The sequence below is a fragment of the Piliocolobus tephrosceles genome, chromosome 9 (assembly GCF_002776525.5).
Source record: "Piliocolobus tephrosceles isolate RC106 chromosome 9, ASM277652v3, whole genome shotgun sequence".
NCBI classification, from domain to species: Eukaryota; Metazoa; Chordata; class Mammalia; order Primates; family Cercopithecidae; genus Piliocolobus; species Piliocolobus tephrosceles.
Window position 1 is genome coordinate 20,566,469 of NC_045442.1, and position 12,113 is coordinate 20,578,581.

General features: G+C 43.7%; 1 protein-coding gene across 17 annotated transcripts in view; it reads right to left on the reverse strand.

Annotated features, from left to right (window-relative positions):
• TCF7L2 (transcription factor 7 like 2) overlaps positions 1-12,113 on the reverse strand; it is a 221,069-nt gene that overhangs the window by 121,575 nt on the left and 87,381 nt on the right. For all 17 annotated transcript variants that reach the window (XM_026446675.2, XM_026446668.2, XM_026446669.2 and 14 more), the window contains one exon: positions 6,228-6,329. In XM_026446675.2, coding sequence (XP_026302460.1) covers positions 6,228-6,329 — 102 coding nt within the window. The remainder of the gene's footprint in view (positions 1-6,227; positions 6,330-12,113) is intronic.

A 12,113-nucleotide genomic window follows, 5' to 3' on the forward strand; every position in this document is an offset into this window, starting at 1 on the left:
ATCAGGGGAAACAGACAGCTACCAAACAGTGCTGAAAAAAATGGGGGAGGGCAGTTGGTGAAATGGCATGTGATTTTAAGGCCCTGAAAATCATTGTGATTCCAATATGCAGAGGCTACAACTGAGGTCACACAATCCTTCTTGATGGGATATCTTCTATTGCCATGGTGTCACCTGCCACACCATGGACCCAAACCTCAGGAACTTCAAAACTCTTCACCAGAGGACAGAGCTTCTGGGAGGAGAGAAGGAAGCTTTGGACATCGGACCATGGACTCTATCATGGCCCCATGTAAATACTTTGGAGTCTACACCACCCACTTCCTTCAAAGCACCACTGATCCCATCGACCGCTTCTTCCCCACCAAAAGATGACCTGATTGTCTGGTTCTTCCTATTAGGTACTCATAGTCCTCCTTATAAAATAAGGTTTTGGCAGTGCCCGAAGGCTTGCTTTATATCCTTAGACAACACAGACACCCTGACCACAGCCCTGACTGCAAAATGGGAAAGTTCTGACTCAGTGGCTGCTAGGAAACACAAGTCAACTCTTTTAGAGAGTCTGGCTGAGTCATGATAAATGAATAAAATAAATAAAAACAAAGTATATATGCAGTAGAGAAAGTGGAGATAATCCAAAAGTAAAAGATTTTAGATACTCAGTACAGGGTCACACCCCATATCCCCCAAATGTCCTGCCCGCGGAAAATACGCTGGCCCTCCCCACCATGTGTCAATGAGCCTTTTGCAGTAGTCACAGCATTACACCCAGAAGCCCAGTCTCTGGCCACCCTGATGCACGTCCCACTCTCCAGTGAAGCCAGCAGGCCTTCTCCAGCCATGCCCACCACTCCCAGGTGGGGATGGGGTTCCCTGGGATTCCCAGGGCTCCAGGCCACTCTTGGTAGACCACACACATTGTGCTCTAAGCGCCCCGTTAATTGTCTCTTTCCCAGCTTCTCTGAGGTGGTTGAGAGGATGGTGTGCTCTGGAGCCAGGCTGCTTTGTTTCACATCCTGACTCCCACAACTGGGCAAATCCCCACCTCCCTGGGCCTAGTTCCTCCTCTCTTTAGAATAAGGGTAACACAGCCCCTGAAGCAACTGGAACAAGCCTCGTGTAGGAAGCGCTACAGTTTTTGTTGCTGTTATCGTTCATCGACTCCGCTCTCTCTCGATGTCTAGAATGCTTTTTCCCACACTAAACATTTGCAGAAACAACGAATGAATCAATCAATGGCAAATACAATCTCTCCAAAAAGACAACGCTTCCACCCCAAACCTGCTCCCCCTCCAATACTCCCCATTCAGTGACGCATCTCCAGCTACCTACCTTTGACTCTCCTTTCTCCCTCAATGCCAATATCTAACCTACCAGCAAGCTCCGCTGCTGTTTCCTCCACATCTCTATTTTCACCATCCCCGCTGCCAGCTTAATACACGCTCCTATTGAAACAGCCAACCTGCTCAAGTGACTCCCCAGTGTCAAATCCTCACCATATGCTGCACCCCACGTCACTCTCCCAGAGCCCTGCCCAACCTCTAGTCTCCTACCTGATTTTCCTACCTCTGTCCAAACCAAGCACTTTTCCCTTGAGGACTTTCATACATGTTTCCTTCTGCACACTCCCCATCCCTTCTCCTGTCCCTTCACCTGGCCAACCCCAATCAAGTCTTCAGATCTCACTTTTAATGCAATTTCCTCAGGGAGCTGCTCAGGCCTGTAATCCCCACCAACTTCTCAGCTGAAATCAGGTCCCCCTGGTCATAGCCTCATGGGCCCTCTACTCTTTGAGGGCACCTGGCGCAGGGCCTCCCACAGAGGTAGGGGCCACCGTGACTTTGCTGGTGCTCAGCAGGCAGCACAGAGCCTCCCAACACATGCCACATCCCAGCAAGCATCCAGAATCCAGGTCAAACATCCCATCGAAACAACACATGTGTTTAATAACCAAGAGGGTGCTCTCTAGGTAGTGTTTTACAAAATTAATTATGGGTAGGTTCCCCTGAACTCTTCAGAAACAAAAAGCAAAGGTTCAGCATGCCCTCTGAGCTTCCTTGAAAATGCACAGGGTAGATGGCAGAGACTTTCTCTGAAGCTCTACCCATCGTGCATTATTTCGTAACAGTTTTCCACTCTCTTGCAGCATTTAAGCAATAACAACAAGAAAAGTACACCACCACAGTCTGGCAGGCTTTGTTCCTCAGGATTCAGTCTGCTTTCTTATCCCACACCTCCATGCTCATTACACAACAAAACACACCAGACCAAGAAGCACAAAAAATCTACCCCAAGGTAAAATTCTACATCGACTTCAAAAGGAAACCCCCAAGATAAAACTGTAGGAACTTTTGAAGGCTTTTGCCATTTTGTAAGACATATACTATACCAAAATACCATCATTTGGGGTACAGAATCTTTTTTTGCTGGATACAAAGGAGGCTAAATGAAAGTCTTTGTATAGCAAAGACATCGGAGGTGGTATCCAGGGAGCGGCTCCTAACCCCACAGCTTACCAGCCAAGACTGACTCAAACTCTACCACTCAGCACAACTTAGCTGCTTGGCACTCATTTTGTAAGAGGGAAAAAGGGAGCAAAGAATTAAAAATACAAATTTCAAAACTCCACCAAGAAAGAAAAAGAGCTTAATTATGTGAATGCGAAAATAGGATTGGGGAGGCTGGGGGGTGGGGGTGTCTTGGAACTTGTGGCTAATGTCTCCGAGTTGTAAAGAAGTCCATGAATTTGTTGGGGGGTGTGGGCAGGGAAGAGGGGAGAGGGAAGGCGGGGAGGAGGAAGGCAAAGACTAATGCCTTGTATAAACTCCCAGTTTGGGGCCAGCCAATGAAGACATCATCCCTGTTGGAATCAATTTCCTCTCTCCTCTGAACACAGATTAGGAATCACTGGATTGTAACAAACGAGATGCTATATCAGCTACAGGAACTAAAATTTGTGGAGTCTATTCTTAATTGAAATATCATTTGATAAGTTGACCTCCACTTGTTAAGAACATTTATTCTACACATCAATTTTTTCTAATGTGGTAACCCACATACCACATGAAAATAATCCAATCAGATTAAAATAGTCCAGCGAAATGCTGTCAATTCCCATGTGAAGATTCTGCCCCAAATGGGTACTGGAAAAAGTTATTCTTCTTAGCAATCTGTGAAAGTTGTAGTTTCGAATGATTAATAATAAACACTGAATACATCCCTAATTCTCCAAGCAAGACAGTAGAAATAATTATGAAATAGCTTGGCCCAAAAGTTGCAACAATTCCAAATTTCGGAGAAATTAGGAAGCAATCCTTAGACAATTATTTTGAAACATGTCTGATGAAACACTGTGATGTGACAATGTCTGACTAAAAAGAATGAACAGCAAAGTGTGGGCAAGAGCCCCAAGTGTCTGCAGAAAAGTTAGCCCTTCATCAGCGACTCCAAACAAGAACCAGACCCTCTGGCCAATGTTTGACTCTACAAAGACCCAAATGATGTATCAGCCACCATTCAGAATGCGCCCTTTACAAACACAGACACACCGTACCAGCCAAGGTACAGCTGGTTTTGGTTGGCACATTGCCTTATATTCAGCAAAAATATAATCATAAATCTGTAGTCTTAAGGTGTATGCATCCTCCATCCCCAAAACTAGAGGTGACCAGGTGGATGGAGGTCAACACAAGGCCTTTCTTCCACTCTACTTTCCTGTCTCCCTCAAATAATTCCTCCTCCCCAGACACCCTCCTTCTCACCCCTGGTGTCAGGTGAAGACTGCAGAAAAGCCCCATCACAGGGCTGACTCACAGAACCAAAATCACCATTCATGACAAGCATTCAAGTATTTCACAACGGTAAACCACATTTGTCCTTTTGTCCAAGTTCATGGCTTTTCCCTTCTCCCCAGCTCCCAGAGCCCACCTTCCTCCACCAGCCCATCCCCTCTAGGCAATGGCCATTCCCAGGTCCCTTTAGCACAGCAGAAAGCACAAAAGATTGTAGGACAGTTGCCAGTTGTGGCTGCTTTGGACAAAGGTCTCCAACTACAAGATGGTGTGTATGCCCCCAGGGGAGTTGCTATGGGTCAACACACCTGCTAAGACAAAGCAGAGGAAGAAGGGGCCTAAGCCCCCTTGCTGCACCCCTGGCCAAAATCCACACAGGCTCTGGAAGGAATGCTTTGCCATATCCTCCAGATCATTAACTTCTACATAGGAAAATGAGATGCTTAGGGCCTAAGTTGTGGCAACTGTTCTTGTGGGATTTGGGGTGGAGAATCATTGCTCTATCCAAATGGACGAATCCCCACTCTTGCACGGGGGTAATGCCCCCTGGCATGGGGCCCACAGAGCCTATGCCACAAACACAGGGGCTGTGTCCACTCTGAACTACTGCCAGGATTCGCATATTCTCTCCTCACTCAAAGAGAGAAAACAACGAAGAGATTTTAAAGATAATGTCCTTTCTCTGTAGCTAAAAAATAAATGTGGGAAATTCCCATCAACCATTGCCAAAAGCAGAAAAATAAATTTCACAGCCTGGACCACGCTGGGAAATTCAGGGAGGCGGGAAAAGTGAAACAGGCTTCTTCACTTTATTCTCTAGGTGTCTAGAACTGTCACACTTTTTTAAAAAATCTCTGTATGTTTGTTAAGAATTTTTTTTAACAGGGCATTCACTTTCAAAGAAACCTGCATTAGAACCCCCAACTAACAACTTCTTTACACCTATGCAATGTCCCTGACCATGACCCAATTTACAGTCAGCAAAACAGAACCAACCACAGCAAGTTACTTTCACCTCCCGTAGGAGAGAAGACACCACAAGGCTCTAGAAAGGGAGCAGAGAACTGGATCCAGGCCTTGCTCTGGCCACTGACTCAGCGTGTGACATTGGGCAATTCACTTAAGGCATCTCTGGGCCTCAGTTTCCTTTTCTGAGGGCACGTTGGGCCTACATGATCTAAGGTCACTTCCAGCCCTGAAATCTTGACCTTATAGGAGCAGACGTAATTATGAGCATCCATTTTATTGTGGAGTTGGAAGAAAGGGGAAGCTTCTAGCAAATGTCAATCTTCTTTCTACATGCCTCGTTTATACCATAGAAAAGAAGACATTGTCACAAATGATGACTCAAACTATGATTTTACAAAAATAAGTTATTTTGTGATATATACACACACATATGACAGAGGTATAACTCATTAAATAACACATGTTCAGTTACAGCAAGCTCCAAAATAAGGAGGCAGTTAGCCCAAAATGGCAGAATGCATCTTAAGATTTTTCTACTTAAGAAACTTGTTTTGCGATTTTTAGAAATTACAATATAGAGGTAAAATGTATTTATGATTAACATTTTGTGATACTTAAATGAAAAATACATGATTGATTCATGCTTTGCATAATTCTACCTGTCATGGATGGATTCATTATAAAAATGTGCCTTCCATTAATTATTTCAAAAGCATCAAGTCCAGCTCATGACATACAGAAGGGAATCTTCAAATAAGGCTGAGCTATCTTCTCAAGAGGTTAATTTATAAATTCCACTCTTAGAGCCTACAAAGCCCTAAGAAATACATTAAAAATATATGTAGACACACACTTGTAGTCTCTTAGTACTAAAAACAAATGTTTTCTCTATCGAACCCACATACTTTCAAAGTCATAGCTGTATAGATTAAATTCCATTTTAGCCTTTCTAAGTTCATTTCTACTCTAGGTTTACAAATCAAGCCAGCCCAGATGAAATTTTTCTAATGTTAGTGTAGAATGTTAGCAACAAATATTAAGATAAATTGGGGGACAGGATAATAGGCAAGTTTCAAATCCAGGACCCCCTCTTGAGTTTCTAATTCCCTCCTCTTCACCTCACCTCCCCTGAATGTATTTTTATAACTGCTTTGATACCACTTCTAGTCTCCTCCATACCATGGTGATTGTGTCCCATAAACTAGAGCCCGCAAGGCTAGATTCTAACCGAATACATGGAAAAGAGTGGAGGAAAGGTTTGTAAAATTTCTGGGTAGGTTACAATCATTAAGGTCCAATAGCAGAAAATGAATACCTTATAGACATAGGCTATATCCAAGAATATTTCCGAAGAAATTTTGTTTAAAGAAAGAGAAAAATGACAAATAAGGCCTGTTATCATCAAAAAAGCACTTTCTTTTTCACCCCCTCAATAAAGGAAGCCATCATCTCTGGGAGGTTACTTACGACAATGTGTGCCGGCGATGGGGACCGGGCATCCTTGAGGGCTTGTCTACTCTGCAGGCTCCCTGCCTGGACATCAAGCAGTGGCCATTTCATCTGGAGATACTGGCGAGAGGAAACAAAGTGAAATGGAAAACAATGAATTCAGAAAGTAAATGCAGAACAGCTAGCCCAAAAAATAACTGTGACATGGGTCAGAAACTAAAAAACATACAAGCATGCAAATAATCATTAAAAAAAAAAAAAAAAAGCATGCAATACCAATAGGTTCTTCCTTAGAGCTCAAGTTCAACAGGTACACATATAGAAGATTAATGTTACTAGCAACTGTATTTTTTATCTTTGCATTCAAACTACAGGGCAGCTTCAGAAAAAAATGATTTCATTGCTACTACCTTAATTGGGTGGGGGGGTGGAGGGCAGTGGGAGAGGTGGGGAGGGAGAGGAATATAGAGCTATTCCAAAGGAAGTAAAACCCAAATCTCAAGCCAGAAGTGTCCTAGGAAACCATCAATTCCAAATCTGCTCCTTCTCAACCTCTGTTTTTCAAATGTCATCATCCTTCACTTTAAAGAAAGTCAAGTACATGTGAGTAGCTATCCTTTAGGTAGCAAAAGCTATTTGAGTATGGTGAGCATGCAGTTCCTCACACAACCCAAGTTTACTCAACAAAAATTACTTCTTGGTAAAAGATGCACAGTGCCAGACTGGTGAGTATACACTCACCTCAAAAGACCAGAGGAATGCTTTAGTATGCACGGGTTTACCGTAGACATAAAAATAAAGGTGTAAGTCAATTCTGTCTGTCCCCACCTTCCTCCAAACTAGGAAATGAATATACGGCCCAAGGGAGCTACTTCTGTCAAAAGCAATCCATTAGCTTTCAGTGAGATCTGAAGGATGAGTTGCCCCAGTTCCTCATTTTGCAGACAAGGTAAAATGAGGTGAGGTGGCTTCCCCAGTCACAGAGGTACTCAGCCCATGTATAAGAAACTCTTAGGCATTTAACTTCCATTGGTAATGCTATGACAGTTTCACTCAGGAAACCAAACGGAACTTAGACACAATGCTTAGAAGCACATGGAGACGAGCCTTTATGTTTCCCATGGCCAACTCACTAATCCATCAGTTAATGAATGCTTGGAGGGGATATAAGGAGACATCTTGGTCATTTTGGAGACCTCCTCAAGCAAAATAAATGGCTGGTTTTAATAGTAATTCTATAGAAAACTTTACTCAATGAACACTGAGTACTACTTGCTTTGTGTACAGGCTGTGACAAGCATTAGGAGATACAAAGATGTCTGCTCTCACGGAGCTTGTGCCAGCATGAGGAGCCTTACAGACACAGGTAAATCAAGACAGAATATGGTGACACTGTGATAGAGACTCAGGGACTCAGGAACTCAGGAAATGCCAAGAAAGATGACAGAATTTCTGGGACACGAGACTGGGGAAGGCTGCACAGTTAGGTCTTGATGGTCAGAACAATTTCAATAGAAAGAAAGGAGACAGGAAAGGATAATACAGAATAGTTTGCACAAATCCCACATGAGACAGAAGTGCCAAAGCCATCCACAAGTCAGCCGACAAGTTCCTCAAAGATACGACTACTCGGCAAATTCAAACCAAATTTGGTTATACTTAAAGCTGGAAGATCACTGCCCAAGAACTACCTGCCAAAGTGCACAGTCGATTTTCCCATGATGTCTAGGATCTATACAAGGTGGGTATGTCTGCTACAAATTCAGAGCTTTCACCCAGAGGCCTCCCATGGTGAGCAACCTAGATATTAGTCTCGTTGTGTCTACAACTCGCCACAAGACCCTGCATCGAATCCCCTTGCTTCTGTGATCTCTGGTTTTTCCATCTGAGTACCGAAGGAGTTGTCCTATCTGCCACAGGGTATTAGGTGGGGAGTCTGTCCCAAACACTGAAGGATTTCTAGGACTCCAAGCCCCCAGATAGTAAATACAGGAACCCCCTCAGTCATCCTTACCATCTCACCACTTCCAATCACCTTCTCTGGGAGCAGTATCATCTCAAGTTGAAAACCACTGAAGTAAATATTTCCAGAGTCTCCATCTGTAACCCAGGCCAGAGGGCTCTGGGAACCTAGACTGCCCCGTCTCACCCCGACTTCTTCCCATTCTCACTTACCACATAACTATATGTGCTACATTGGTCAAAACCACTCAACAGAGTCATTTCCTTGAGGCCAACCAAAGTGGACACCCACGAACACTCACCTCTCCATCTCATAAAAACCCGTGAACAAAAACGCCAAATGGAGTCGAACCCATCTACACCCCAAGCTATCCCTCAGTGGGGAGACCTATATTGGTGGACAAGTTTTCATCTTTGACCACCTGCAAAACTGATTTGATTACATCCAAATACTAGCTCTGTAAAATTAGGAAACTTGGGCTTTGTTGAAGGTGACAGACCTGCCCTGAGGACCCACCCAAGAACTGTCATACTCATAATACAATATTAACATGGAGACTTATAATTCTTACTTTACATAAAAGCTTCATTGTGTGCCACATCCAATCTCCATAGGCTACCTGCACCACATATTTTTATGAGCCTACATTTCAGCGCTCCAAGCCTACAATACACATAATTTTCAATTATGTTAGGGCAGCTCAGGATCATTGCCTATATAACATTACTGTTGGAGGAAATGAGACTCGGCCCCACTGCCCAGAGAGAGCTAACCAAATCCAGATGGTGCAGGAAGACAGCCCTGGTCCTGCTGACTTGCAAGGACTCCGCAGTGACAGCCCCAAACTCTCCTTCCCAGTGCAACCTGATGCCACAGAACTGCTGGGTACACACAAATCCAAGCCCGTTCCTTGAATCTTAACTGGCATTCAGGCTGATGAAGTGCCTTTTGGGGAAATAAGTATTATGTCAGGATTTTCTAAAGGAAGCTATTAACCTTCTCCAAAAGTGATGGGTTTCCCAGCTTCCTTCATCTTCTACAATTGGTCCTTATTAATAGGGAAAATAAATAAATAAAGGGAAGAAAAAGGAAATTAGGTACTATTACAGCCTAGAGGAAAATTTTTCCTTCCTGGAGACATTAAGCAGCAGGAAATTCTATTCTGTTAGGTCCTAAAGGAAGACCTGAAGGAGGGGGCATCTCAGATTTACAAAAGGGCTGGAACCCTGTGCCACGTTTTCCCAACCATCTGACTTGGTTTTATATCCTTTTGGGGGAGGGAAAAAAAAAAGTTCCCACCATCCCACTATAAAAACAACAGTGGGCTCCAGCTCTCTTCCTCTTAGGCTGTTCAACGTGGAAATTATGAATTGCCTACAAAAACATTAAACTTTTCAACAAACTGCAATCAAATGGGGCTGTGGGAATTCCTACATTGAAAACTGTTGGGAGTCTGCTCAACTTTCCTTTAAAAAAAAAAAAAAAAGGAAAGAAAGCCATCTTGGCTTAAGCATTTCATCCTTTGTTGAATAATAATGTTCTGATCATAGCCCATTAGGGTTTTTCCCCAAATCATATTTTATGGTATGTCTCAGGGAGTTTAAGTCAAGCTTTGGACCTGTGAGCAAATCTTGAAATACATGTAACACCAATGGCCCGAAAGGAATCAAAGCAGCTGAAAAGACTGTTAAATTGCCAGCAAAAAGAAAAAGGTAAGCATCTCTAATTTTTTTTCTCTTCTTCTACCTCCCCCAATGAAAACAGGAAGAAAAGGCAAATGAGGAGAGGCTCCTTTAGGAATTAGTCTTAGCAGAAACTGGCATCAACTAAAGCCAGACTGATGGAGCCTGCTCCCGTAGAGGGGCCTTCATCCTCGAGAATCTTCCATCAGCAGCAAGAATGTCGAGAATGAGCTGCTCCGAGAACCTGCCCCCTTACAGCTGCTACTGAGGGCTCTGTATAAATTTCTTTTCTAAACAAGCAGAAAACTTAAAGGGCAGATGATGATGATGATGATGATGATGATGACGATATGGCAACAAAGTTGCCAGGAAACTTCACATCCTTGATAAAACACCAATGTGGCTTCCAGTATTTCCAGTATTTCCTTTCAGTGACTCTGCTCCACAGATGGACAGGCAAGTGGAATTTGTCCCTTTATTTGTTCAGGGCAGGGTTGGCAAACTTTTTCTGTAAAGCACCAGACAGCAAATATCTTAGGCTTTGAGGCCCATACGATCTCTGTCGTAACTACTCGACTCAGCCCTCGTAACTCGAAAGCAGCCACAGGCAGTGAGTGTATGTGTTGTATCATGGCTGTGCTCCAATAAAACCTTATTTATAGACACTGAAATGTGAATTTCATATCATTTTCCTGTGTCAAAAAATATTATTCCTCTCTTGATGTGTTTCAACCATTTAAAAATAATAAAAGTGCTGGGTGCGGCGGCTCAGGCCTGTAGTCCCAACACTTTGGAAGGCCAAGGCCAGAGAATTGCTTAAGGCCTGGAGTTCCAGACCAGCCTGGGCAACAACAGCAAGACTTTACAAAAATTTAAAAAAGTTAGCTGGAGGTGATGATACATGCTTGTGGCACATGCCTGTAGGTTCCAGCTACTCAGGAGGCTGAAGCAGGAGGATTGCTAGAGCCCAGGAGTCTGAGGCTGCAGGAGCCATGATTGCACCACTGCATTCCAGTCTGGGCGACAAAACAAGACCCTGCCTCAAAAAATATTATTAATAATGATAATAAAAAGTCATTCTTAGCTCACTGGCCAGATAAAAGCAGGTGGCAAGCCAGTTTTCGTCTATGGGCCATTGTTTGTCATGTCCTGGTTAGGGAATAAAATTGTAGAGGCCTGCCCATATCAGATGGGCGAAGGTGCCTTCCCTCGCTGGGCCTTCAATCCAAACAGCCAAACACAGGCATATAGAAAAGCATGTCCAGTGGCCTAAAAGCAACGTTTAGGATTAACTCAAGTTGTGAAGGAAAAGCTTGGAAAAAAATTTGAACCTTTTGGCTGAGGCCCCCGTCACAAGGTCTAACCACAAGACCACAATCACACCAAAATAACTATCCCCTCTTTTCCAGAATGGAAGTCTAAAAATCCCTGAGCAATTCTGCCTGGAAAAGGTTCAGAGTGAGACCCTGTTGAAAGAAAGAGAGAAAAGAAAGGAAGGAAAGGGACAGAAAGGGAAGGAGGGGAGGGGAGACGGGAATGGGGAGGGAAAAGGAAAGAGAAGAGAAGAGAAGAGGAAAAGAAATTATGGTTTTTTTGAGATAGAGTCTTACTCTGTTGCCCAGGCTGGAGTGTAGTGGTGTGATCTCAGCTCACTGCAACCTCTGCCTCCCAGCTTCAAGTAATTCTCCTGCCTCAGCCTCCCGAGTAGCTGGGATTACAGGCGCGTGCCATCACGTCTGGCTAATTTTTATATTTTTAGTAGAGATGGGATTTCACCACGTTGGTCAGGCTGGTCTCAAACTCCTGACCTCAGATGACCCTCCCACCTCAGTCTCCCAAAGTGCTGGGATTACAGGTGGGAGCCACCATGCCCAACCAAAAAAATCGAATTAATTGGATACTATCCTCATGATAGCTTTCTGCTCATAGCCAGCAGAAAAATTCGATAAACCTTCCTAATCCTCTGCTGCCAGAAAGTTGTACTTCTGGTTTTTATAAAATACAAAGTCAATACTTTGCTTATGCGTCAAAGCCGAGGGTATAGCCAGTCATAGCCCATGATGTCCAAAGTCACTAAGCCTCCCCCGCATCAAGGTGGTTCCTCCTAACCTTTCAGTGCAGCCTCACCACAGGCCATTCATACAGATCCCCTACAAATATGCAACACTGAAGACCGCATCGTGACGCTCATATCATTACACAAAAGAAAAGACAACCAGAAGCCACTCACCATAAAAACGGAAATACCAGAAAAATGTG